The sequence below is a fragment of the Grammomys surdaster genome, unplaced genomic scaffold (assembly GCF_004785775.1).
Source record: "Grammomys surdaster isolate TR1022 unplaced genomic scaffold, NIH_TR_1.0 125974, whole genome shotgun sequence".
Lineage (NCBI taxonomy): Eukaryota > Metazoa > Chordata > Mammalia > Rodentia > Muridae > Grammomys > Grammomys surdaster.
This window is the reverse complement of record NW_021620791.1, coordinates 303,614-329,520: the sequence shown is the minus strand read 5'-3', so window position 1 is coordinate 329,520 and position 25,907 is coordinate 303,614. Positions and strand designations below refer to the sequence as shown.

Genomic DNA, 25,907 nt, shown 5'->3' with positions numbered 1-25,907 from the left:
AGTTTGGAGTTGCCTGAAACTCTTGCTCTCAAGCTTCCTGAGTGTGGGGTTGCAGGCCTGTCCCTCCATACCTACCTTGGACTCCTTCCTGTGCTTCTATGTGGATGCCACAGTTTGAGGAGCTTCACCAAGTGGGCCATCTCTGCAACCATTACCAGCTCCTAAAGGCAAGGACACCAAAGAGAGAATAAGTGACTTTTACAGCATGGTATTGCTAAGAAGTGGTTAGTCACAATATAAATGTCAGTGTTTCTAAAGCCAACAGTCAATCTAGAACACTTGCTCAGGGAATCTGGAAACAGTCTGGATTGGGCTTTGTGATATTTTTTGTTCTTTTTTCATGCACACGTCTTCACGAGCTCATTAGTGGAATTTTCCATAGTCATGTTGGATAACCAGTTTCTTTTATTCCTTAAACCTTGGTTAAAATGTCAGTGCCAGGGATAGAAAAAGGCAAGCATGTCTTTCTTGCAAGGTTACGACATTTGAACTCTCCTGGCTTTGTATGAAGATGCTTCTTCATAGACTTTCTATACTCGATATTCTTACAAACCCCAACTTTTGTATCCTTTCATTCAACTGGGAAGTATTTAGCATCTTTATATTTTGTAAAATGTACATTTCTTAACACTCAAAAGGGTAGTGACCAAAGTTCTTTGAAATAATGGAACACTGGTAGTATGTGGAAATGCACATGGACACTACCTTTCCCTGGAGGATGTGAGTCACATGGGCCACTTGGACCTAAGATTTTCAATACCTTTACAAAGTTAAGTAATAAGTTTTTTCAGAGTCCAAATTCCACATTTTTTAAGTTTGAGGAATTTTTTTCCGATATGAGAACACCGCGTCTGTTTCTTTTTTTATTGTCCAGGCAGGCCTGAGGGTAATCGCATTTCCCTCAGCTCTGCTCTGCTGAGTTTACAATGCACTGCCTCTTCTAGTTTGGTCAACAGTTCTTCTCCTTCCACCATCCAATAATGATGATTTTGGATTTTGTTTAGTGAAATGGGTCCAGGTTTCTCTGGTGAGCAATCTCATTGATTGCAGATAAGTTCAAACACTGTTCACTGCAGGTCAGTTTACACCTATGCTCTTTACGGAAGGCTTTACTGATCCTAAACCATAGTTCCAAAACAACAGCAACAAACTAGAAGTTCTAGTAAAATTGGTATCTTTTCACCGATTGTGTAAAAACAACCATCTTCATCGGTTTCTAATTTAAAGTCCCCAATGAACCAGATTATATCCAGTATTAAATGCGGTCTCAAATGCGTCTCAAGATTTCCCAGTCTTCCGCTGCCACTCTACCCACTATCATCCTAATCTTTTTCCGTATCCTCTGAAAAATTTCTTCATTACTCATTTGTTTTTCTGTCTACTCTGAGACTGCAAAGTTCAGGTACCACGACCGTGCTGACAGCCGCAGCTGCATCCCCAGTGTCTAGAAATCTTCCTGAAGTTGTGAGCAAATTGCTGATGTGGTGACTAAATGAGGAACTGTACGCTTTATCGCTTTCTTTCCCTTTAAATAAATACTACTAGGATTACAACTCTGGCGAGAACTAGGTGAAGGGCATGTAGCTTCCCCATTGGCTTGCAGTACTGGCCGTTGCTCTGGGCAACCACTGTTTCCCACTAGACGTGCAGTCGTCGCCCCGCCTCTCCTGCTTAGCCCCACCCCAGGACGTCGAGTCTCCGTACTGCGCTTCAAAAAATGGCACTGGCCCTTTAAGCCGCTGGGCACTTCTGGTCACGTGGCCCGCGGCCACCGGAAAGGGAAGTTTCTCTTGTGATCGCTGCTTAGCTCGTCCGAATTCGGTGGCGCCACGTCCGTCGGTCTCCGCCTCCTGCACAGCGGCTGCGCCTCCACTTTCCCTAGCCGAGCCGGCCGGGGAGCGCGGGGTGGGCACGGGAGGACGCGCGGCGCTGCGCAGCCGGTCACCTGACGGGCGACCATGTCGGACATCGGGGACTGGTTCAGGAGCATCCCGGCCATCACGCGCTACTGGTTTGCTGCCACTGTCGCGGTCCCCTTGATCGGCAAGCTTGGTATTATCAGCCCGGCCTACTTCTTCCTCTGGCCCGAAGCCTTCCTCTATCGCTTCCAGGTAGTAGCTGGTGTTGGGTAGTGGAGACTACAGCCCCCAGGTGTCCCCGCGGCGGAGGAACGGGTTCGCTGGGCTGCGGGGCGCGCTGGGGCTGGTGGGATCTGTAGTGCGTCCGGCTCCAGGTGTTTAAGGCTGGGGTCCTTTGAGTCCCGGGAGGTCCTGGGGTCGAGTGCTAAGGCTTGGATAATTTAAAGTCGCGGATTGGCCTACTGGGATGTGACTCACGATACCTGTCTGGCAAGATTGTACTTCCCGCCTTCCGCACTCTGAAGGAAATAGTGAGAAGGTAAGTTGCCATTCTGTTGGCAAGTTGGGCCCACCTGCCTTAATGTCCTCCTCCCTCCTCTATCCCGGTCATGAGTGATGCTATCTTAATCAGTGGTGTCTACTTGACATACTTCTGCATGGGTTGTTTGCATGTTTACAGTTTCTCTCTCCGCCCTAAAGCAGTGGTTTAAGGTCAGAGATTAATAAGAATGAATTTATTTATATTTCCTGCGGGCCCTATTCCATCACCTGCCATATAGCAGTTAAATTTATCAGTGAATGAGTAAACTACTCAGGAAACGGGAGATGTTAATTTTCTTAAGCATTCAGGAAAACAGTCAAGATTATCATTGTAAGCCAAAGAGTATTAATTTCCTAGAGGTTACTTTTTTTATCGATTTTGTGATATAAAAATTTAATCAGGGGATGCTCAGATCCCAATATTAGATATGGATTTCTGCACATTCCTTCTGCTCTCCACTGGCTGTTATTTTCTAGTGTCCTCTGCTGATTTCTAATTTTCCTGACCTAAATGTTGAGTGGGATATGCTCTAGGAATTCTGTATAGGGTCTTCTGTAGTTGCTGCCTTGGGCTTAGGTCTTTATCACATAGGGACATAAATACATGAATGGGAGACTGTCAGATACACAAGTATCTGTAGTGTAGTGGTGGAAATCTCCACTTGGTGACCAGTAGACATCTAGCCAAATCTCCCTTTTGTCTTTGCCTTAGAAGCAAATAGCAACTGTACTTGCTAGAGGAGTTTAAGCTAACAGTCATAGAGACATCCCTGAGTTCTTTTTTGGTTTTATTGTTTAGTGCTTGGACTCAAACCCAGAGCGTAGCACATGGTAGCCGAATGCTCTACCACTGAGATGCACACCTTGTACAGCCCCTTGATTTCTTTTTCCCACCTCTGAATCTGTCAGCTAGACAGTTGATTCTACCTCAACTGTATATCCAGAGTACAGGCCTTTCTCCATTGCAAGCTGTTATCATGGCAGCTTTGCTCTTTTTGTTCTCACTGAGCAGTCAGAGCAGTCCTGTTAAAACATAAATCGTGTCCTGTCGGTCTCCCGAGACTCCTCTGGTATCTGTGAAGTAGGATGAGTAAAGTCCTTGCCAGGGCTTGCTGTTGCAGCATCTAAGTCGACCCCAGGACCTTTGCACATGTTATTTCTCGCCTGAAAAAGATAGTCGTGGCTCACTCACATCTGTGTCTTTCAGGTCTCTGCCTAAGTGCCATTTTACTTTTTCGGCCTTCTCGGATGGCTGTCCATCAGAGAGTGTTCCTCCTTCACTGTTTCCCTTCCCTTTTTCCTGCTACATGCCACCTGTTGGTATTTGTTAGTTCTCTTCCCACCGAGAACCTAGATAAGTGCTCGGCACGTAGCAGCTGCTTATATATTGCTCGAGTTTGTGGAAATTATTGGGAGCTTGCTATGTGCTGGGTACTTGTCTACAGCAGTGAATAGGACAGAGGCTCCTCATCCTCTGAGAAAAACAGAGGGAGGCACTAAGGACAGTGTCTAAGGTACCAGTGTTTGTGAAAAATCAAAGAGAACACTTGAAAATGTCTTTGAATCTGGCTTTTGGACCTAATCTTTCAGAAAGAAAGAATAGTAAGCTGTGAAACTAGGCAAAAAGTGGGAATAGAAGGAAGACTGGGTATCAAGTAGAGAGCCAACCAAAGTGGGAAGCCTGGTAGAGGAAGACAGGGAGTTACCCCAGGGTTTGTGCTGTAAAGCACAGGTGAATTGTAGAGGGCTTAGTAGTTCATGCCAACAGTCTAAGTTTTAACAACGCTAAGAATCTGCCCAGGGCACTGCACATGCTGGGCAAATACTATGTTTCCCAACTTTTATTTGAGAGCACCAGTGAAGCCTGGGAGGATTTGAACAGAACACGGAAAGTTGACTGCCTGCTCGGAGGAGTGGAGTCACTGTACTGGGGAGTACTGCGTAATGGACTGAGAGACATACACATTTACTTTACTGACAGTGGGAATGTTTAGAGGGGCTTGGGTTTGGTTTGAAGTGTGGATTAATGGTGTGCTTTGACCAGTGTTAAATCTTGAGGTGTGTTCTAGGCATCCTAGTAGAGACATCCTGCAGCAGTTGTAAGAACATGATTCTAAAGTGTAGCCTGAATTGTATAGTGTTGTGCTAATAAATTATACCTTAATAAATATATTTTGGCAGAGCGCTGTTGTGAACCTTGTACCCAGTGGCATGTTGGGTAATGTGAGTGCATGGGGAGTGAGCGTTTCATGGGGAGCGTTGGCTGTAAATCATTTTATGAGAATGTAGTCAAAACTGACTCTTTGTGCCTTGTGAAATCTTGCTCACTTGTGTAGCCAGATTGCTAGAATAACCAACATCAAAAGCTTTTCTTATAAGCTACAGATCTAATAATGTTATATATATACGTATATACATATACATGTATATATGTATATGTATATATATAAAAACCAAACAGGAACCCACTAGAGACATGATTTGTGTCACACCTCATGTATGGATACACCAGCCCCTCAGATGCAGATGGTAACAAACCTAATAGAAACAATGCAAGAAGGACGGAGAAGCACAGAAGGTGTGCTTTCACAGTTTCTCCTCAGACGCTCCATCTGTGCCAGCCTAAAGAAACTGTGGCATAATTGGTTTAGAATTGTGCATTCACAATTTGATGTAAGGATCATTTTCCTTACTTCTGTGTAATATGATGGTTTAAAGCTATAAAGTTGAAAGTGCTAGTTCTCCAGTTTGGATAACAAAATACGGCAAATGGGCTAAGACTCACTACGTGGCTGTCCACAGTCTCCTTATCACACACTTTCCAGTGATGGAGTGTCTTCCTCTTGGCTCTGATTAAAGAGAGGTGGCAGTTTCCCAGTGCCTTAGTATTTATTCACTGAGATGATAAGCCTCCCGTGGAGCCTATACTATATTTCATTTTTAAAAACAAAATAGTGTCACTCCCTTTTGTCAGTGCTGTCCTGTTTCTGTATGTGCGTTACTTCAGTTTCTACAGCCAGCTTGAGATAAGTGCTGGCTCGTTTATGAGCAACTACAGCAGGTTTCTGTCTCAGCTAGTTAAGAGTGATCTAAGTTGTCTTAAATTCCTTACTAACTCCTTACCCCCCAAGTGTTTAGCAAAGTGTTTTGAAAAGTGATTTCTTCCAAACTAGTTCTAGAAAATGATTTTTCCTTTTCTCCTAGAGCTGGTAGATCGTAAGGCATCAACAAGTTAATTTATCTAGGATAGAAAGCTTGCAGGCTTTCAAGTATTTCAAGTAGTTGGGTCATAACAACAAGGTCTAGCTCAGACCCTTATAAGTTGTGTGCTGTGAACCAAGTTATTTATTTGTCAAAACCTAAAATATCTTCACCTACAAGCAGTGATAATATAATGATGTGCGAACTCATCAGTTACAGGACTCTTGACCGTAGGGCACTCCCTCAGTTAGTGCTGTTTTTTTTTTTGAAAGGAGAAGAGTAGAAGTTTCATTAAATGATTGTATTAATTATGAGCTAAGTCCTGATTTCATAAACATAAACAGAAGTGCCTTCAAATCAAGGAAATACGTAAGCTATTTCATACCTCTCGTAAGTATAACACACATCAAATTATTAGTATAATAGACAATAGTCTTAATAAACTTTTGAAATGATGACCATTTTTATTAGTAATTATATAAGATTTTAATATTAAGTTAAATTAGAAATATAATTCATGAATTATTGTTATTATTTAATCCCTGTCAAAGAATCCCAGCTTACTAGACATGGTGGTACCTATCTGTAATTCTAGCATTGGGGAAGCAGAGGCCAGGCTGGGCTGTATAGCAAGTTTCAGGCTGGCTTTACTACAGAGTGATCCCAAGAAAGTAAAAAGTAAGCAAGAACAACAACAACAAAAAGGCCACTGAGGGCTGGGGTGTGGCTCAGTTGGTTTGGGGCTTGCTTAGTATTCACAGAGCCTTGGGTTTGATCCCCAGTACCACATAAAGCCAGGTATGGTGGCCTATGTCTGTAATCCCAGCACTGGAGAGGTAGAGGCAGGAGATCACAAATCCAAGGCCATACTTGGCTATAATATAATAGCTTCATGAATAGCCTATCTCAGGAAAAAAGGAAAAAAAAAAAAGAGAAACAAAAAAGGAAGAACTAATGAATAGCAGAACAAAAAGGCCTCTAACTTAGAGTGGAAAGACGTGAGCTCTCAGCTTCTCTAGCTTGTTTTCCAGAACTAGATATTGTCACATTTCACCCAGTGACTGCAAGCTTAGCAAGTTGTTTTAATAGTATTTGGGTTATGCGTTATATATGTCTGGAAGGAGAGTAGACTTGAACTCTATAGGCTGACATGGGGGTAGCAATGTTTGCTTACACCAGTGCTCGGCACACAGGTGCTACCATCATCGTGCTCGTTTGGAGACCCATGCATGTGCGTGTGCTCATGCGCATGCTTGTCTGTGTGTGTTTTGCATGTGTGTGCATGTACAAGTGTACAAGCATTCGAAGGCCAGAGATTAACCTTGAGTGACATCCCTCAGGAGCTATCAACCTTGTTTTTTGAGACAAGACTCTCCCTGGGACCTGGGGCTCACTGGTTAGGTTAGGCTGGTCGGTCCTTTTCCATCTTCCCTTCTCCTTTGACTTTCCAGAGTTGACAATGTACCTGTCTACTCACGGCCCGGCAGACAAAGCCTGCTTCCCTTATCCTACTTACATGTCAGATAGAGGAAAGAAGGAGCTGTTGGGGATTTCAGAAATAAACACTGCATCCTTCTGAAAAAACTCAGTGCCTAGTGATTTCAAATTATAATCTTAAATAAAAAAATAGTAAGTCTCTTAGATGAATGAAAGCAAGTATAACTCAAGGGTAAGCTTAATGAACAGGAAAAGAAGTGAGGTATTTTGACAGACACTGATTTCTAAAGAACAGGTGCACACAGTGGCTAAAAATAGTATTGTGTCATCAGCATTAGAGAAAATGTAGTCAGGGGAAAAAGCCTGAGGGTTTTTTTCCCCCTTCCTAAAATCAGGCATTGAGTAACTTAAAGGAATATTGGAGTAGGTGAAATGTGAATTTTAAAAACCAGGTCAGTGGGTGTTTTCTGAAAGGTTGTGATAGTAGCACACCTCCATATATGCTTTAAAACACTTCAAACAGAGCACATTTCAATTCACTTTCTTGAGTCCAGTCATTTTAAGCAGTGTAAGACAGGATGCGGGCAGGCATCCCAGGACACATGTCACTGGGTAAGTGGAAAAAAGCCTAGACTTAACAGAATTCCAAGGTTAGGGACTTGCTCCTGCACTGTATTGCGGTGCTTTTGGACACAGGGAGGCAGAACTGACAGGTTACTCTCAGTTCGTTCCTCAGTCATAATAAGGATAGCAGTATTGGAAAGTTTACTGATTGCAGGTATAATTCGACTATCTCTGTTGAGTGACATTGTAGAGAGGAGGGTTTAGTCTTACAGTTCTAGTCAGGCTAGGACAGAATTCTGTCTTCACTAGTTTCTAACTATTATGTAACCTTTATCAATGCTGTTTCCTCATCGATAAAATCCACCTTCTGAATCATTTTGTGTAAATAAATTGAGTAGCATACTAATTCATTTTTTTTAAAGCCATTGATCAAGGTCTGGTGATGTATATAGCTCAATTGTTAGGGCATTTGCCCAGCATATTCAAGGTCCTGGGTTCCATCCCCAGAACTCTCTAAACAAAGCAATATAACAAAAAATTAACCAATGGGGGCTGTGTGTGAGTCTCCCCTTGTACTCTGAAATTGGGGCTAAGAAATGGTAACTTTACAGAAACTTGTCTCCAGGGCGTCTCTTGTCATCTGCAGTGCCCTTTTCTTGAGATAGTGCTGTTCCTGTGATCAAGTTGTGAATGGAGCTTATTTAGCCTGGTGCTTTACTGCTTCAGTGCAGGGTTCTTGGAAGGTCACATGTCGTCTCTACAGAGCATGAAGCTCTGAGGATTTAATTTCTGTCCATGGAGAATGGGCTTGGCAGCTCTGTGTGTGGCAGGGCCTGTGGCTGTTGTCTTCCATCCTAGTAGCCCCAGATCATTAGCAGCCCTCTTCTGTTTATTGTGCTCTTGCAGTTCTTGGGGGCTTTGTGCCAAGAGTGTATTTTCCCTTCTTTGTGCCAACTCTTGCTCATTTTGACAGTCTTCCCATGATTGATCCAATCATGCTTTTCGTGCTTGGCACATGATAGTGTGCCATAAGACACATAGCTTTTAAGTCAAAGGTCAGCATTATTCTGTTTTCCAAAGTCTAGGGGCCATCACTTTATTGTTTGATAATGTTTTGGAAACATAAGCCAGTGATGGAAGGGTGAAAGGGGTGAAAGAAGATACGTGTGTATGTGTGTGTGTGTGTGTGTGTGTGTGTATAGACTTGTGTGTTTGGGAAGACCAAGAGGTTCAATTTTCAAATGTTACCCATTTAGTGGTTGATTACAAAAGGAAAAAAGAAAACTCTTAGAAAACCATGAAAATTAGACAAGAATATGTCAGTGTCACAGGGATAAAAAAAGATAGGGATATCAATCTGATTAACTTTAGAATAGTATCGAGACTAGCCAGGAAAAGGATTTGGGAAGAAAGGGGAGGAAGAATATTATATTTCCTTAGCTATGAAAATATAATTATTAATCTAGAAGTTAAAGTAACGTAGTATAGGCATACATTCTAAATGATCTAATCTAAAAGTAGGCTTTAACACTGAACATGTTTTTATCCTTGGGAAAAAAAAATCTTAGAGAAGCCTTCGAAAGCTTGATAATGATGGGTACATTTCCTTGTGTGTCAAACTTTTGTGTTGAATACACAGCAAAAATCCTATAAAATCAGTGTATTTTGGAATATAGATACTATAAAATAGATATTGCTGTGTAAAATACAGCAGAAGTACTCTAAAAGTGTAAGTCTAATGACAGAACAGAAAATAACTTGGAACGAGAGAATTTTCATAATACATACAGAGATGCATATCTAGCAGGGCAGTGGTTGTGCTGAGTCTTTAAAATGAAGAGAGATGCTCAGCTTTCTCAAAGCAAATAAAAATTAATTTTCAAATTAGTGGCTGTAAGTATCCTTTGTGGTGAATATGTGTAGAAAGATGGCAATCATCTACATTTTAGGAGGAAGTATAAATTAATTAAACATTTCTGTAGACATTTGGCAATATCTACCAAAATAAGTGCATATGTCTGTTGATCTAACAGATTGATTCCCAGGCATTTATTCTGTGTGTGTGTGTCAGTGTGTGTGTGTGTCTGTGTGTATGTGTTTTGTGTATGTGTGTGTTTGTAGAGAATATACAAGAATATTCATCATGGCATCATAACAGTTTAAATGAAGTTTGGCTATCCACATAAAGAAATACTGTGAAGCCAATAGAAATATTTTGTCAAGAGAATGGAGACATAAAACTGTGATTTAAAGCATGGTGAGGAAGGAGGAATAATGGCAGAGCAGTCACGGAAATGAGGCGTGCATGCAGGCATGGCAGAGCAGTCATGGAAACGGGCGTGCATGCAGGCATGCCCTTGGAATTCCAGCACTCAAGAGGCTGAGGCAGGCAGGCTGATTGAATGTTCCAGGAAAGCCTGGGCTTTGAGACCCTAAAAACAAAGGCAAGGCATGGTATTGCATACAGGGCCAGCCTGGCCTACATACTAAGCTTCAGGACAGACAGGCCTATGTAGAAGGACCCTGTCTCGAAAAACCAAAAACAACAATGACAACAACAAAACCCCCCAAAACTTGGCCATGTGGAGCAGGCTACTCTTATAATCCCAGCAGCTCTTGATGCTGAGGCAGGAGGATTGAAAGTTTAAGAACTATCTGTGCTGCAGACTTAAGTTCAAGGCCACCTGTGCAATGCAGTGAGTCCCTCCCCTCTCAAAATAAAATGTGTAAAGAGTTGGGACGGATCTCAGTGTAGAGTGCCTAACTTCCCCTGTGTTCATTTCAGTTCACAGGCTTGCTCCCAAAGGAAAGCATTTAGTTGTTGCTGAAAATAACATTTGGAGTTTGGAATTAGGGCTTCTCCTCTTCATGATGTGTGTGTGTTTTTGTGTGTTTGTGTGTGTGTGTGTGTATGTTGGGTTATTTGCTTTTGAGCCCATATGCCTATTTAGCACCTTGTTTTGATTCCTGCCAAACTCTAGCGTTTGAGAATGCTTCTTTTACTGTAGGATTATCTGTGAGCCTGATCTCAGGCTAGACTAGCCATACATTTCCATAATATAGATTTTGTTAACTTGTTTAAAAAGATTTACTGATTATTTTGAAGTCCCGTTATTTCATTCATCTGTGAGTTGATGTTATGTAAGGTGGCAGGAACTACTCTGTTTCCTCATGCTGTGGTGATGTAACATTAGCTCTCCTTGAAAGAATGCTTTGCATAGAGTAATTTTGTTTGGTTAAAATAAGAAAAAAAGTTCATCCCAGGTCAGAGAAACTGACAGCTGTTTGTTTTGATCTGTTCAGATATGGAGGCCGTTCACTGCCACCTTTTACTTCCCCGTGGGTCCCGGAACTGGATTTCTTTATTTGGTCAATTTATATTTCTTGTATCAGTATTCTACACGGCTTGAAGCAGGTAAGTTCCCTGTCATTGTTCAAGTGTTGTTTCATTCTAACATACTGATTCGGTCTAGTTATGTAGACTATACATAACTAGAGGGCCATTAACATTATATAAAGAAATGTGTGTTGATAGTTCTTGCATGCTCACTGGGTCATGACTTTATTAGGCTAGTAGACTATTTGATTTTTGTTTTTATGTTTGTTTGTTGGAGACAGGGTCTCATCTATCCCTGGCTTTACCCACTTCACCTCCAACTCAGAGATCCACCTGCCTCTACTCCTGAGTGCTGGGATTAAAGGTATGCACTACCATGCCCAGCCTGATTGAGTTTTTAATCACAGAATGAGTTGTAATTTGTTATAGAAGGAAATAGTATCTGATCAAAATCTTGTATGTCTTTCCATCTCCTGAATGTCTGGGCTGTGTTCTCACACTTACTCTTGTCTTCGTCCTGCTAGAGTAAGACCAGGCTAGAATGTATACATCTCTCAGACACAGTACGAGGCAATTCAGAGCTTTGTCTCCTTCTCAGAGGTTAAAATGTCCAGTCTGGGGCTGGAGGGGCCGGTTCAGTGAGGAAAGTGCAAGGGTAAGGATCAGTCCAGATCCCCTCAGCCATGCAAATAAGCTGGGTGTGTCACTGTGCACCTGCAGTCCAGTGCCGGGAGACCAAGACCCTGAGGATTCTGGGGGCTCTCTCTACCTACAGGAGACAGCTGTTGGGGTCCAGTTTCAGTCAGAGGCCTTGCTCAAAAAATAAGGTGGTAAACAATAGAGGAAGATACTGATTGTGACCTCTGACCTTCACACATGCACACACACATACAATATACATATATACATGTAGAAAGCAACTTTAAGGCAGGATTTGTACTGTGGTGGTTTTTCAAATATAATGTCTTGTATGATATAATAGAGAAGCAATACAGTGTTTGAAAAGTGTCTTGTTGAATTAAGTATTTCTACAGTACCTTATATGCTAGTTTGAGTTGCTTATACAAGGAAGCAGTAAATTGATAGCCAGAGATTTATAAAAGACTTCAGAGATTTTATAAAACTGCTGGCTCTTACTTAGGTCAGGTTTCTGACTCGTCCTTAAGAGTCTGCTCAAGTATTTGAAAATTGTGCTGTCTCACAGTTGTTGCCACCAAGACTGACAACCTGAATTCAGTTTCCTGAAGCCCACATGGCGGAAGTGTAGACCTGATGGCCAGCAAGTTATCCTCTGACCTCTGTTTACTTGCACACTAATGTGCATGCCCATACACGCAAGCACGCGCGTATACACACACATTCCAGCCCCCCCCCCCACACACACACATAAATGTGCTAGGCCTCACCGCCATACCGGAGCTCTCCTGAACCATAGCCAGGCTCTCCTGCCTCCCAGAACCTTTGGATTTCACTCTCCCACGTCCAGTTCTTGGTGGTAGTGCTGAGGAGAGCTGAGTAGAGAGTGAAGAGTGGTTGTTTAGCATTCTGCTCTTCTGGTTTATCTAAGTATGATTGTGTTGTTGGAGTAGCTCTTAATTTAAACACCAGTGTAGTACATTCTGGGTGAGGTGTGGATGGTCCATGACAAGGTAGTGAAGCTTTTACTATGGAACAGTGTAAACATATATGAGGTCTTAGAGAAACAGGTCAGTAAACCTTTTTCTTCTTATTGAGAAAAATTCATCTCACATCACATTTTAGCCCTTTGTCAGCCTGTGGTTCTTAATGTATTTGTAACCGTCACAGCATTTTAATTTCACAGTGTTTTCATCAGCACCCCTGCAGTAGACACAAAGCACCCCTGCCCCCAGCTCCTGGCTATTGCCAGTCTACTTTCTGTGTGAATTTGCCTGTGTGGATTTGCCATGTTTAATGTCAGTTTGTGATCAGCTTCTTGCACTCAGTGTTAGCTTTGTTAGTGCAGACTCGTGTTACAATTCACTCATGTTGTGGTGTGTGTCAGCGTGAATCTCTTTGACTGTTGTCCCCATCACATCTTGTTTTGTCTGTGTCAAGTGCCCTTACCTCAGTTATTTGAAGCAGAATGTCACATATAATTCTGTTTCACTTATCGGTGCCCAGCATAGCTCTGAAGTCAGGCCTTAAGGACTCTTTCTGATGTGGAGGCTAGATCTGATCTAGCTGAGGTTCTGTGGCCACCTTCTGCCCTTGTTTATGTGTGGTCTTGAATCCGTTTGCCCACTTTATTAACTTGGTCAGATAACGCAAACTGCTCTGTAATATTAAACAGGTAAGAGAACCTGCACTGTTAGACTACTGGTTGGTTTTGTTTGCTTTTATCCTTAGAAGTTGCTTCCCTTTCTTTCCAGTCAGAGCACTTTTGAAAGGTTCAAGCTGAGAGGCACTTTTGAAACAGTTTCTTTGAGATAAAAAGTTGCTCTCATTATCTGAGGGTTCTGCCTGAAAAGTTGAAAATATCCGGAAAATAAGTCTAGTGAACTCGTACAGTTTCCCCCTTGTCATCACTTCCTAACCAACACATTGTAGCAGCTGGTCGCATACAACTTACATTGTAAAAGGGACCATAGGTAGTGTGGCCTATTTTACAGTCTATGTCAGACTATGTAGGTTCTATGCAAATGTTAAACCGTTTTATCCAAGGATTGGATATTTGTAGGTTTTAGTATACAGGGACGCTCTTTGTTCCCACTTTCCATGGATTCTAGAGGGGGATGGTAACCTACATCCCGTCTAGCTTCCTCATTTGTGTTTCTCGGGCACAGTTCAGATAGTATGTTTGTAGAATTGTGCAGCCATTATCATAGTCAGTTCACATTTCTTTGCCTCTAAAAGTCTATATCTGTTAGTAGTGCCTATTTCCTTCAATCCTTCTTTCATGCAAGCCATAGGAAACTTTAGTTTCCTTTCTGCTTTTTAGAGTTGCCTGTACTAGTAATTTCTTGTAATAATTATGATGGGATCATACCATACATGGTCTTTTGTGACTGTTTGTTTTACTTAGTGTCATGTTTTTAAGGTTCTTCTATTATAACATGTAGATGTAGTTCATTCCTCATTATTGTCCAATTGTATAGATAATGTTGGTGGACACTTGGCTTAATCCATTTTGTGGCCGCTATGACTGAGGCTGCTGTGAGCATTACTGTAGAGAGGAATCTTTGATAGCTTTCTATTTAACCCTCTGTTTTTCAGATAGGCAGACAGTTATCCAGAGTGGTGCTCATATGTTCTCAAGGTCATACTTTTCTTTACAGAAGTGATGTTAATGTTTTCAATATAATTTTTTCAACTATTTTTCTCCGTAGAGACTACTTTCTCCCCCAGTTCTGAAGCCTGATGTTTGCCTTGTGTTTGTTTCTAGGAGCTTTTGACGGGAGGCCAGCAGACTATTTATTCATGCTTCTCTTTAACTGGATCTGCATCGTTGTATCCTTCAGGGCTGTCTGGGCCATAAATGAACTCCCTACCTCCCTTTTAAGGTTTTGGGAAATAGTATTCTATAAAAGTATTTAAATCAGTTTTTATACCTTTTAAAAACTATAGTTAATGAGAATATCAGCTTCTGTTTTAAAGCTAGGGTAAACCCTGTGTTTTGGGGATGCCTCCTCTTACTGTCGTCTCTTGGATTTTTCTCCATATTCAGTGGAGTTTGACTGCTGTCTCCTTAAGCCCAGTTCTCTGTGTTCTCTGGGATGACAGTTTGTTGACTGAAGCACAGAGACTCCATGCCACAAGACAGCTTTCTGGTTCTTTCCAGAAAATTAATTTATAGCCAGCATTATTTTATGACTTTATTGCTGTCCATCTTTTGGTCCTAAATAATAATCTAGTCCATAAGGCACCCACTCTGGGCATAGTCTATCTCTGTGTGAGGCACAGTTGATAAGCAAACAGTTGGACCTGCTAGTTAAAGTTGGCCAAGAGCCAGAAACATAGAGGGCCTGGAACACTCCCTCTCCTTTGAGAGAGTGGAATTTTTAGAAAAAAAGCTATCCTGATTGTAAGCATTTATTTCAGATGAGCAGACACCTCTTCATTTTGTACTCAAATGCTAAATAGTAAAATAGTAGCAGGGTGTAGAAGAAGATGCCAGGTGACAGGCCATGGTAAGGTTGCTCATTTCCATGTCTCCTGCTCTGCTGACTGACTGTATAGGCTAATGGGATACTTCTGCAGTGATCAGAACTTTTGTGTGTTCCCATGTCTTAAGTAATCTGATTGCTAGAAAGTGTTTTCCTTTGGAACAGTGTAATGAAGTTCACTGGAGGGAAATGATCAGCTCAACCTTGGTATCTATAGAATACTTTCTACATATGATCTTTAACTTTACAAACCAAGATTACTGGCTTAGCAATGGATATGCAGGTAAGGCTTTCAACTATTTGCCCTTCTGTATGTTTCAGAAGTTGGGATTACATTGAATGCATAGACTGAGAACTGAATATACTGTTAGCTAAGCCTCTGAGGTTCTTGTAGGCATTATCTAAACCACTGGCTTTCTTCTTCATTTCTGGCTTATGCTTGATTGCTCAGAGTAATGGTTATGCAGTATTTCTTGGGCATATGTAGGGTTATGTATTCACTGAAAACAGATTAGATGGTTAAGGAAAATCTATTTTTTTTCTTCAAATAAAACAGCTTGTACTGATGTTTCTGACTTCATGTATTGATCATAGATTTTTATGGCATTCGTTGTATGATAAATAATGCAGTTAGTTTGTGATTGTAACATTAGGGTTTCCTTTGCAGATTTTTGGAGGTGGGCAGGGTAGACAGTTGCACTAAACCCTTGTTAAGTGCTTCTGGAGCTGAGCTTCATATCTCGACTTCATTTGCAGTTGCTGATGATTCCTCTGATCATGTCAGTACTTTACGTCTGGGCCCAGCTGAACAGAGACCTGATTGTATCATTTTGGTTTGGAACACGATTTAAGGTATGTTACCTCAGAGGAACACAGCTTAGTTTTTGTCTGTGATAATCTTGCTAGAGCTCAGATGTGTGCCTTCTGACACTTCCAGAAGGGGTCACTGCAGAGTAGTGTACCATAGGCAGGTGTCTTCCTCCCCCTCCTCAGTCCTGCTCCTAGCCATCCCAGCATCCCATGTTTTTGTTACTTCCAAACCCTCTGAATCTCTTCAGGGATATGTCATTCAGTGAGTGTGTGTGTGTGTGTGTGTGTGTGTGTGTGTGTGTGTGTAAGAAAGGGAGGAGGATGAGCATACGAGAGAGATTATAAGTGATTGTGTGTTGGGGGGTGAGAAGGAGGAAGAGAGGGCGAGCAGGAGCACACAAGAAGGGATTACAAGAGAGAGAACATGCAGGAATCCTGCTGATTTCTAATCTTTTTGTCACTTCTGCACTCTCTGTTAGGTGCTACATACTGTGCCTAGAATAGCGCCCCCAGATGCTACCTGAGCCTACTGTTTTCTACCTATAATGTCCTGTTCATTGTAGAACTGAATATTGCTTGAGTCTCCTGCCTGGCGTTAGACTTGTGTAGTCTGTGGGCTAGTACTCACCCAGTTAGACTTTATAAGCTTCCCTTTACTAGTTTCTGAAGTTCCCTTGAAGTTCACTCAGCCTAAGTTTGTTCTAAGATGTCAGACCTGGAACCCTAATATCCCGTTGGGAGACTGTTAGTTCAAGACATTTACACACAATGTTAGATAAAAGTTCAAGTTAATTACTTGTAACAGTCTGCTTTTGGAGTCTTCCAGTGGTTCTATTTGAGGTGTTTTTACTGTCATCCATAAGATACTTATTTGTCTCTTTGTGAATATTAGCTCAGCAGGACTCTTTCCTTGAAGTTACAAGTGTACAAATAAGTATAGTTTTAGATAGGAAGATGTAAGTACAGTTGGGTTGGCCTTAGATTTGAGAAATTTTGTAGTGACCTAGTGATTTCTATAAAGCTCTGGTCACTGTTTCCTTCCTTCCCCCTTTTCAGTTCCCCTGGTGCCATGTGTCTTCAGACACAGCTGTTCACATTTGTGTTTTCTTTCCTAGGCCTGTTACTTACCTTGGGTTATCCTTGGATTCAACTATATCATTGGAGGCTCGTAAGTAATGTTAGATTTATTTATCTTGAAACTAATCCTTGGGAAACTAATTCATCTTTTTTTTCCTTTTTTAGGCTTTTAAAGACTTTAAAGACCAAGTGTTGATATGTTAGAACCTTATAGAGAACGATGTTTGGATATACTTGGTTGCACTGCAGGACTTAAGCACTTTTGACGTCGGATGGCTCTCATTTTGTTAGCTTGTCACTAGATACATTGGGTTTCTAGACCTGTTTTGTTTGAATACATATATGCCTGTCTGGATTCAGTATCCATACTGAGCAAATACAGAAGTCATTTGCCTTGATTTGTCTTAGGAGCTCATCCTTAAGATTACTGCTTGTTTTTAAGGCACTCCCAGAATGTCTTGGAAATGCCTTACTGCCATAGAAATGGGGATTCTCAGATGAGAAGTACTTCTGTACATAGTTTGATGGTGTAGAACTTTTGTTAGGCAGGGTCAAAGTTCTCCTCTCTTGGTCTGGAGTTGGTACTGAGATGTAGGAAAACCTTTCATGTTTCCAGTCCTAAGTTTAGAGAGAGACCATCTAGAAGGAGCTGTCTGGGGAGACAGCACAGTGGTTAAGAGCAGATATTGCTCTTGCAGAGGATCTAAGTTTGGTTTCCAGCATCCATGTTGGGCAGCATACAACTGCCTGTAACTTTAGCTCCAGGGGCATCTGACCTGTCCAGCCTCCTGAGGACATGTGCCCATGTTGTGAACACATAGGCATGCACAACAATTACAAATAACTTTTTTAAATCTTTAAGAATGAGAAGAACTTTCCTCTGCCAGATATGATGGCACACGCCTTTAATTGCAACACTTGGGAAACAGAGGCAGGTGGGTCAGCCAGGGCTACATAGCTAGACCCTATTACGAAGAAACCAAACCCAAAGCAAAACTTTTTTCTTAAAACAAAAACAAAATACAAGCTAGAGATTTTAAGAGCTCTCATTTCTTACTTACCACCTATTTTCCAGAGTTGGTAAATTTCAAAAGTACTAATCCTTCATGTAGCTGACGTATTTGAGCTGTGTGGTCCTTACTACTCCTGTGCATTTCCAGGGAGAAGTGAATGGACTGAAGACAAGGACAGTGCAGAGCTTAGCACCTTTTGACATTGGTCAGCCCCTCTCCACTCCCACACCCAGAGTGTGAGAAGTTACAGGGGTCAAGAATCACATTGTGGGTAAAGATGGAAGAAGGCTATGGAACTGGCAGCCATGGATGCTGCGGGCACCTGTGTGAGCCTTGGGAAACCTGAAGACATCAGTACTTACTTTAGGATGCAGGGCAAGGCTCAGCTGTCCTAAGTGTCTCTGGGTGTCTCATCTTACTGATGGGTGCAAGAGAGATGCAAATCAAAGCTCCAGAAATGAAGGAACAGTGGGTGTTGCCCGTCTTGCTCCCTCTCATGCTCTTCTCTTGGTAGTCTGCATATTTCTCTGTTTTACAAACATCGTATGTGAAAGCAAGAACTCAGAAACTAACTTGCTTTGCACCTTCCCCACCTCCTGAGACATGCTGGAATAAAACTAATGGGTTGAGGATGGACTGGGGGCTTGGAAGAGATGTCAGAGGGGCTTTTGGCCTTGAAGAGCTGTGGGCCTCATTAGTTCTTCAGGCCTGATTTCCCTCTCTCTCAGAATACATTTGTCACTCACACTGTAAAAGGGCCCATTGTAGAGCTGTCTGTTGCTGACTCCCAGAAACGGTAATGGACAACAGTAAAAGTCTCTCTTTCTCATGCTCTTAGTTACAGCCTGCCACAGCTCACTTTGTTGCCTGGATGTCTTTGCACTGACTTGACTCTCTTTGCAGGGTGATCAATGAGCTCATCGGAAACCTTGTTGGACATCTTTATTTCTTCCTGATGTTCAGATACCCAATGGACTTGGGAGGAAGGAATTTTCTGTCCACACCTCAGTTTTTGTAAGTTTTTTCTCCCCTCTTATTGAATATTGTGCTGTCCTGTGGTTTCCTGATAGGAGACACTTTCATGAGGAGACACTTCACTGCCCTCTCTAAAGGAGAAATGTGAGCCAATAAAGTTCTGACTGTGGTCACAGTCAGGAAGCCAGGGAATTGATGCCACAGCCTAGCCCCTTTCATGACATCTGGCTAAAGATCACTGACTAGGTTAAGCCATCACAAAGATCACCTATGTTGAGTTATTTGACACTACTTAAGAGTGCCAAGCAGTAGGCTAGGGGATAGGTGTCATAAAGGATAACAAACACTACATTTTTTTTTCTTGAAGCATTGGTTTCACCCATAGTGTTGACTGAGTAAGTTAGCTCATTATTTGCAACTTTTAAAATGTGTTTTTATTTGTTTTTCTTTTAGGGACAAGGTCCCTGCTGTATAGCTCAGGCCAACCTCAAACTCTCCATCCTTCTGCCTCAGTCTCCCAAGTGCTAGAACCATAGGTTTGCCACCCCCCTGCCTGGTTTAAACTTTCATATAGCAAATGCTACAGACTAGAATGTTTGTAGCTTGTTTAAAGTTAAAGGAGAGACCTGAGATTTGTGTAGTAGTCCCAACTCCTTGGAAGTAGGTGCTTGGTTGTTTTCTTTTTTAGAGTTAACTAGAAAAGGCCAGGGGCAGTAACTTCTGGGAATCAGATGCCATTCTCTTTGTGTACTGCTTTTTATTCTGGGGAAGTTATGTATTAAAACCTCCAACCTTTGGTTCATAAGTCTGAGTTGAAAGGCTGTCCCTGTCTCACAGGACTGGGTAGAGCAAGGCTCGTTGTTGGAAGCATAATGGTGGGTTGTGAGTTAATGGCATAGTACTGGGTTCTGGGTTAATAAAAGCCCCGTGCCTAATGTCTCTGGAGGGCTGGTAGCTGAGAAGAGATGCTCAAACACTGGAGTGTGTAAATAGCGTGGCTATTCTGTCAGTGAAGCAAAAGGATGAATTTGGGACTAGTCAAATCACCGTATGGGTGTCCCAGCCTGCCTACCGACAGTCACACCTAATCCCATGAGGGATATGGTATAATCACTTGCATCTAAGAGATTAAAACCCCTTTGAATCAACATTACCTTAATGTTTGCAGTTCTCTTTCTTTTCAAAGAGTAGGTTAGGGCAGAAACACTTTAGCAGTCCCCTCCACCCCAGCTTGGTTCAGGTTAGGGCATGTTTGTAGAAGACATTTGATTGTAAACTATAATCAGAAAAATCCAGTTGTTTGTTTGTTTTTAAAAGAGAATAAAAAGAAATTTGTTTGTCTTTTGTGCCTCCGGTTGCTTTTAGGCTGAGAAACAAATGACCAATCTGTTTTCTAGTTACCAAAGGACACAGTTGTGGCAGGTTTGGATTTTTGTTCTAGGTTTATCAAGTAGGTTGGCAGATATATCAACTTTAAAAAGCCTGTGCTTCGGGGAGTAGCCAGCAGTTCCTTTACCTTAAATGGCTATTTTCTGACTTAACAGTGTACAGATATTTTTGAATTGTGGACAAAAGTGTAGAAAATTCCAATGGTAAGATTAGGGCAGCACCCTGGAGCCTGCCTCCCACTTGAGCTTGCTCTGTTGGTGGATGCCCGTCTGTGAAGTTTTGCATAAAGATCAGATGGTAAACTGTAGCTCCTTGCAAACGCAGTAACTGCTTTGGAATTACCATACATTTTTGTTGATTATGTATAATTGGGTGTCTTTTTATTCTAATTACTGGCATTTAATTTCACTCTGAGCTTTAGCAGTGACTCTGGCTTCTATGTTGTCTTGCGTATGCCGTAGAGGAGACAGCCCAGTGCCGTTTTCAAGTGCTGTGCTTTATTATGTACTTTAGAGGAGTGTATTATTGTACAAGATGTCATACATGTTAACAATTTGGCGCCTGGAAATGACACTTTAATTTAATGATAAAACTGTATTTTATTTTTATTTTTTAGTTTTTAGAGACAGAGTTTTGCTATGTAGCCACTGATGGCTGAGGGTTTGTCATCCTGCCTTAGCCTCCCAAGTGCCTGGACTATAGGTGTGGGTCACCATGTTTGGTTTTTTATTTAAGAGAGAGGAGTTGACTTATAGATTTCTAAGATGATTCATATTCTGCATTCCATTTAAAAAGCAGCTGTATCTTCTTTTATACAATTCTTTCCAACAGTTAATTTTCTGTTTAAAAAGGGTCTTTTCTCTTTTGGGGAGGAAGGAGGATAAAGGTACTAAAAATGTTATAAATTTTGCCAGCTACTAATTGCTGCTACAACAGTAGTACTGACAGTTGTAGCACGGTGAGGAGGATAGGTACTAGCTTAGAGCCACAGTGCCTGGGCGTGAATACTCATGGTGATTTCTGAAGAACTTCACTCAGTTTTGTTTCCATTTTCTTGTTGATTTAATAAGCTTGATTGCTGGGAACTGTGGCATATGTCTCTAATCTTAGATACTTTGGGAAGATAAGCCCAGAGGTTCTGCAGTTCAGGGCCAGCCTGGGCAACTTAGTGGGACCTTGTTGCAAGAAAAATTTACAAAAAGGGGCTGTGAGCTCAGTGGTAGAGTACTTGTCCAGCACCCCTGTGGTTTTACCCCAGAGCAGCCAGAAAAGGAAAAGAAAGGGTTGTGTGTGTCTGTGTGTGTGATGTTCTCACAGGGTTGCTTGCTATGACAAGCCAATGAATTTTTAAACATGGTGTAGGCAGGTGCTCCTTGAACAGAAAGCTGCTTTAGCTTTAGGTTGTGTTATTGGCTACGATGTGAAAAGTCATTTGTTATGACTTAGTCTGGGTGCAGAGGATTTCAAACCAGGGTATCAGTTTGTATTCTCTGCCTTCCAGCAGAAATTTAAACTTTAGAACCCTAGAAACACATTGTCAATTTACTAGTAATGCAGACAGTGAAGAGAAGTGTTGGGAAATGTTCCTGAGAACACAGACATGGGTTGAAGTTTTGTTAGCTGTCCTGTGATGCCTGGTTTATTAATTTGTTAGGTGAGGTATCATAGGACCGTATTTGGGCTGTGGTGTTGATGTGTCTGGGATGGGAAGGATGCAGTTGGAAGGCAGGAGATGAGTAAACTAGACATACACCCATAGCTTCCAGACAGAAAGCCTTTGGCCTGCATGTCTCAGCCCAGAGCTGGGAGATGCTCTGTAGCCTCAGACCTGCTGCTTGTGGGTTTGTCCTCTGAAAGTGAGTTCATTTTGAATGCTTTCTGCTTGTGGGTTTGTCCTCTGAAAGTGAGTTCATTCTGAATTCTTTGATCCAGTCTGACCCATATGCTAACACACCAAGAAGCCGTTGGTGCTTTCTGCTTGTTGGGCTGTGAATGTAATCTGTTTGTTTCCATATTGCTCTGCATGAATTACTTTTGTAATCACTGAAGAGTGTGAATTTAGCGCGAATTTATCTGAAAGCTTGATAAAGTTAAGAAACATGAAAAGCAAGTGCCATCTGTGGTCAGGGCATTGCAGTAAGTGCTGAAAAGAAAACTAAAGAAGACAGTGTCCCTGGCCTCATTCAGTGTGACAAATGTCCTGGAACAGTCAGGAGAGGGAGATGTTCCAAATGACTGGAGATGGCATACAAGTGACTTTGTTCTCATCTTTGTCTTTTTTCTTCTCTCTGCTCCAGGTACCGCTGGCTACCCAGCAGGAGAGGAGGGGTGTCAGGGTTTGGTGTGCCCCCTGCTAGTGTGAGGCGAGCTGCTGATCAGAATGGCGGAGGCGGGAGACACAACTGGGGCCAGGGCTTCCGACTTGGAGACCAGTGAGAGCAGCCCTGGCCTGCTCACCAGCCATGCTAAGCAGATGACAGTCTCCTCGCAGTGCTGGGCACGCTTAGTGGCCGAGCTCTTGCTGCCGCTCTTGGACCTGACCCACACTGAATGTAGTCTTTCGGTACAAGACACATTTTTAAATCCTGAAGGAAAATACAAGTGTTCCTCCAGTTTCATGACTCTCATTCAAGTCCTTACTGCTATGAAGAACAAATATCAGCTGTGCAGATTCAAAACTGACTCAGTTTCTGCTGTCTTCTCTTCCTCCCCTTCCATCTGAAATATGAGCTGGGCAGGAGGGGTTGATCAACCAAATCCTGCCACAGCACCCTTCCTCTCTCACACACATGTCCCAAAGTCGCAGCTAGACTTGTCCACAGAAGGGTTTTGCCTTTGACAAACTTACACGTACTGACTTTTGCCAAAGCTTGGTCACAAAGAGCTGGTTCACACATCGTCCTCGGCCATCACGGGCAGGACTGTAACAGTAGGGAGAAGATTGGAGCAGCAGAGGAAGAGCTTTCTCCGCTGTGGGGCCTGCATCCACCTGTCAGCAGTGCTGCCATTTGCCGCCTTCTCAGATATTTATACACAAAGGCACCGCTGAGTCAGTGAGGGCCCAGACTGGGAATAATGAGCTTTAGGACTTGTTGCTAGGCACTTTTCTCTCTCTGAGCCAAGTGATCAAAACCATAGTGGAGTTGCTCCTGACACGGAGGATGGGATTAAATGGAGGATGTGATCCCCTTGTGTTTCTTCCGTGGGATGAGCTGGCTTTGTGTGCCTAGAGCATTTGTGCTGCCCTGTGTTATGTTAGGAGGTTCCAGACCACATTGGCCAGACACATGTCCCTGGAGGCCAGCTTCAGGGCACTGATTCCGTTTCATCCTCATTGGTGATGCGTGTTCACTGAGTCAGTGGAGAAGAGAGTGTCAGACTTTCAATTTTTCGTTCATCGTTTTTTTTGTTCCATGCCTTTTCTGGTCAAGTGTTTGTGTTAATGGTAAGGGAGGTACAGCTCTTCAGATGTGTGTCGATCAGTTTTTAAGACACATCAGGATGAGTCATAATTAGGTTCCAATAGCTTTAGGGTCATTTGCGTTTGAAAGTCTCTATTATCTTGGGTCATGCATGTAATATACTTTGTGAATCAGACCTGCTGCCTTTTTATAGGTGGGCTTTTGCCAGCAGAGCTCAGCTTATCACTAAATAAAGTTTTCTGAAGGCTACAGTGCTTTATATAGTTACTTCATGTTGTCCTTCTGAAATCAGACTGCCTGTTGCAGTGTGATGTAGCCAGTATGCTCTGAATGATGTCTGAAGGGGTTTGATACTTTGGTTTTTCCTTTGAGGAAATGTGCTCTAACAGTGTGACCTGTCTTTCTCTGCTCATTAAAAAACTGTGATGTATATTATATTAGGAAGGGGGAGTTTGAAAAAGAGCTCCCCCTTTCTCATAAATGTGTGTACCTCTCCATATTTAATTTATATGATAAACTATTGGGTGGAGAGAGGCTGATTGTAAACTACCCGGTTCTCCTGCCGACCTGAGGCTGTGAGATACAATGTGTGTTTGTAAGATTCCGCAAGCCGATCTCCCTCTGGCGTTGCATGTGCACTCCTGTGCAAGGTGGAGGCTCAGGTTCAGAAAGGACTACCAGTTTAGCGAGCAAGAGATTGTTCTATGTCCTGGTACCAGGCTGGCTCCTGGGAGCACTGGCTTTTCTAAGGGTCTGCAAATATGGAGAACTTTTCCGTACAAGGCAAATGTTCATAAAATTCTTTCTCCTGGACATGATTAGGAAGCTGATAATTTTATTTTCTTGCCTGGATTACCAGTCCTTCCAGGATAGTTTTACCAAAGTGAGCTGTTTGAGTATTGACTTCACAAGGTAAGAATTCACAGTGGATTCTCTTTATGAATGTGAAAAAAAAACTTATTTTGTACAGACAGCTTTCCATTTTGTAACTAATCCTTTTTACTGGTAAATACTGTAAATTAAAATGTGCTACTTGAAGGCTGTCTGTGTTAAGTTTCCATACCTCTGCTGTGGTGTGTTATATGATGTAATTTATGTTAATTGTCTTCACTGGATCAATTTTATGTGATCTCTAGTAGTTTTTGACTAGCAGGACAGCAAGCCTTTTTGTATGTGATTGGTGTTTATGTATTAGAGAATGTCTGAATTCCTGGAAGAAATTAGTACTGAGTTTTCCTTTGTGTGTGTGAGTGAGTCCGTGTGCGCATGTGCGGGGACAGCGGGGTGGGACAGGTTGGGGGGTGAAGTGTGTGAGAGAGAAAAATGGTATGTGAATGCCTGTGTGTGTGTTGTGTGTGTGTGTGTGTGTGTGTGTGTGTGTGAGAGAGAGAGAGAGAGAGAGAGAGAGAGAGAGAGAGAGAGAGAGAGAATGAATGAATGTGTGTGCGCGCATGTTGGTTTTGGTATATAGCCTAGACTGTCTACAAACTTGGAGTCTGCTCGCTTCAGTCTTTCAAGTTCCGGAATTAGGCATTTACCACCACATTTGGCTTGGTTTTTACTTAATGAAGCAGGTTGCTTCCAAATTTTAGATTTGGAGTCACAGCTGATGGTGCTGTGCTTTATAGCATTTCTGTAGCTTTCACCCATGAGTGTGAGTTTTGGAACTCTGAAATTAGATAAACCCACCGTAGGTAAGAACACCAGACTAGGACACACATGCCAAGGTTCTATCTTAAAGGTCAGCACTTTGAGTATGGCTTCCTGGTCTTGTGATGCGTTTATTCCAAGATGGGTCAGCAACAGGAAGCAGGGCTGTGCACCTAAATATTATAGAGAAATAATGGACCAATAGGAAGGAAAGACCCTGTTGATTTGGAAAGACAGGACATTGCCAGTCTCATGGTAACTGAGCTACGTTTTGAATAGCTAATAATAGGCAGTGTTGCAGCTGCCAGCATCTTTATTGCCAACCGTGTGTGAGGTCCCTTGCCATTTTATGTTTTCAGTAGTAACAAGACTGGATAATGCAACTTGCTCACCTTTGGGGGAAGGTACAGGTCTTTCTGGACTTTTCACAAGGTAATGTCTTAGAAGCCTGGCCTGGGCAAGCATGCTTGCTGGCAGTTAATTTGCTTTTCATAGTGGCTCTGGATTGG

At 42.3% G+C, this 25,907-nt stretch overlaps 1 protein-coding gene across 1 annotated transcript; it reads left to right on the top strand.

The window, feature by feature from the left end:
- The first annotated feature begins 1,840 nt into the window (after positions 1 to 1,840).
- On the top strand, positions 1,841 to 24,786 carry Derl1 (derlin 1). Its single transcript, XM_028753864.1, has 8 exons — positions 1,841 to 2,111; positions 10,905 to 11,016; positions 14,342 to 14,406; positions 15,319 to 15,345; positions 15,819 to 15,914; positions 16,988 to 17,040; positions 18,866 to 18,976; positions 22,624 to 24,786. The coding sequence occupies exons 1-8, from the start codon at positions 1,959 to 1,961 to the stop codon at positions 22,760 to 22,762; spliced, it is 756 nt and encodes a 251-aa protein (XP_028609697.1). The 5' UTR covers positions 1,841 to 1,958; the 3' UTR covers positions 22,763 to 24,786.
- The last annotated feature ends 1,121 nt before the right edge of the window (positions 24,787 to 25,907 follow it).

Coding starts and splice junctions, on each gene's coding strand:
- Derl1 (XM_028753864.1), top strand. CDS start 1,959: ATGTCGGACATCGGGGACTGGTTCAGGAGCATCCCGGCCATCACGCGC. Junction 2,112..10,904: donor CCTTCCTCTATCGCTTCCAG/GTAGTAGCTGGT, acceptor TGATCTGTTCAG/ATATGGAGGCCGTTCACTGC. Junction 11,017..14,341: donor TTCTACACGGCTTGAAGCAG/GTAAGTTCCCTG, acceptor GTTTGTTTCTAG/GAGCTTTTGACGGGAGGCCA.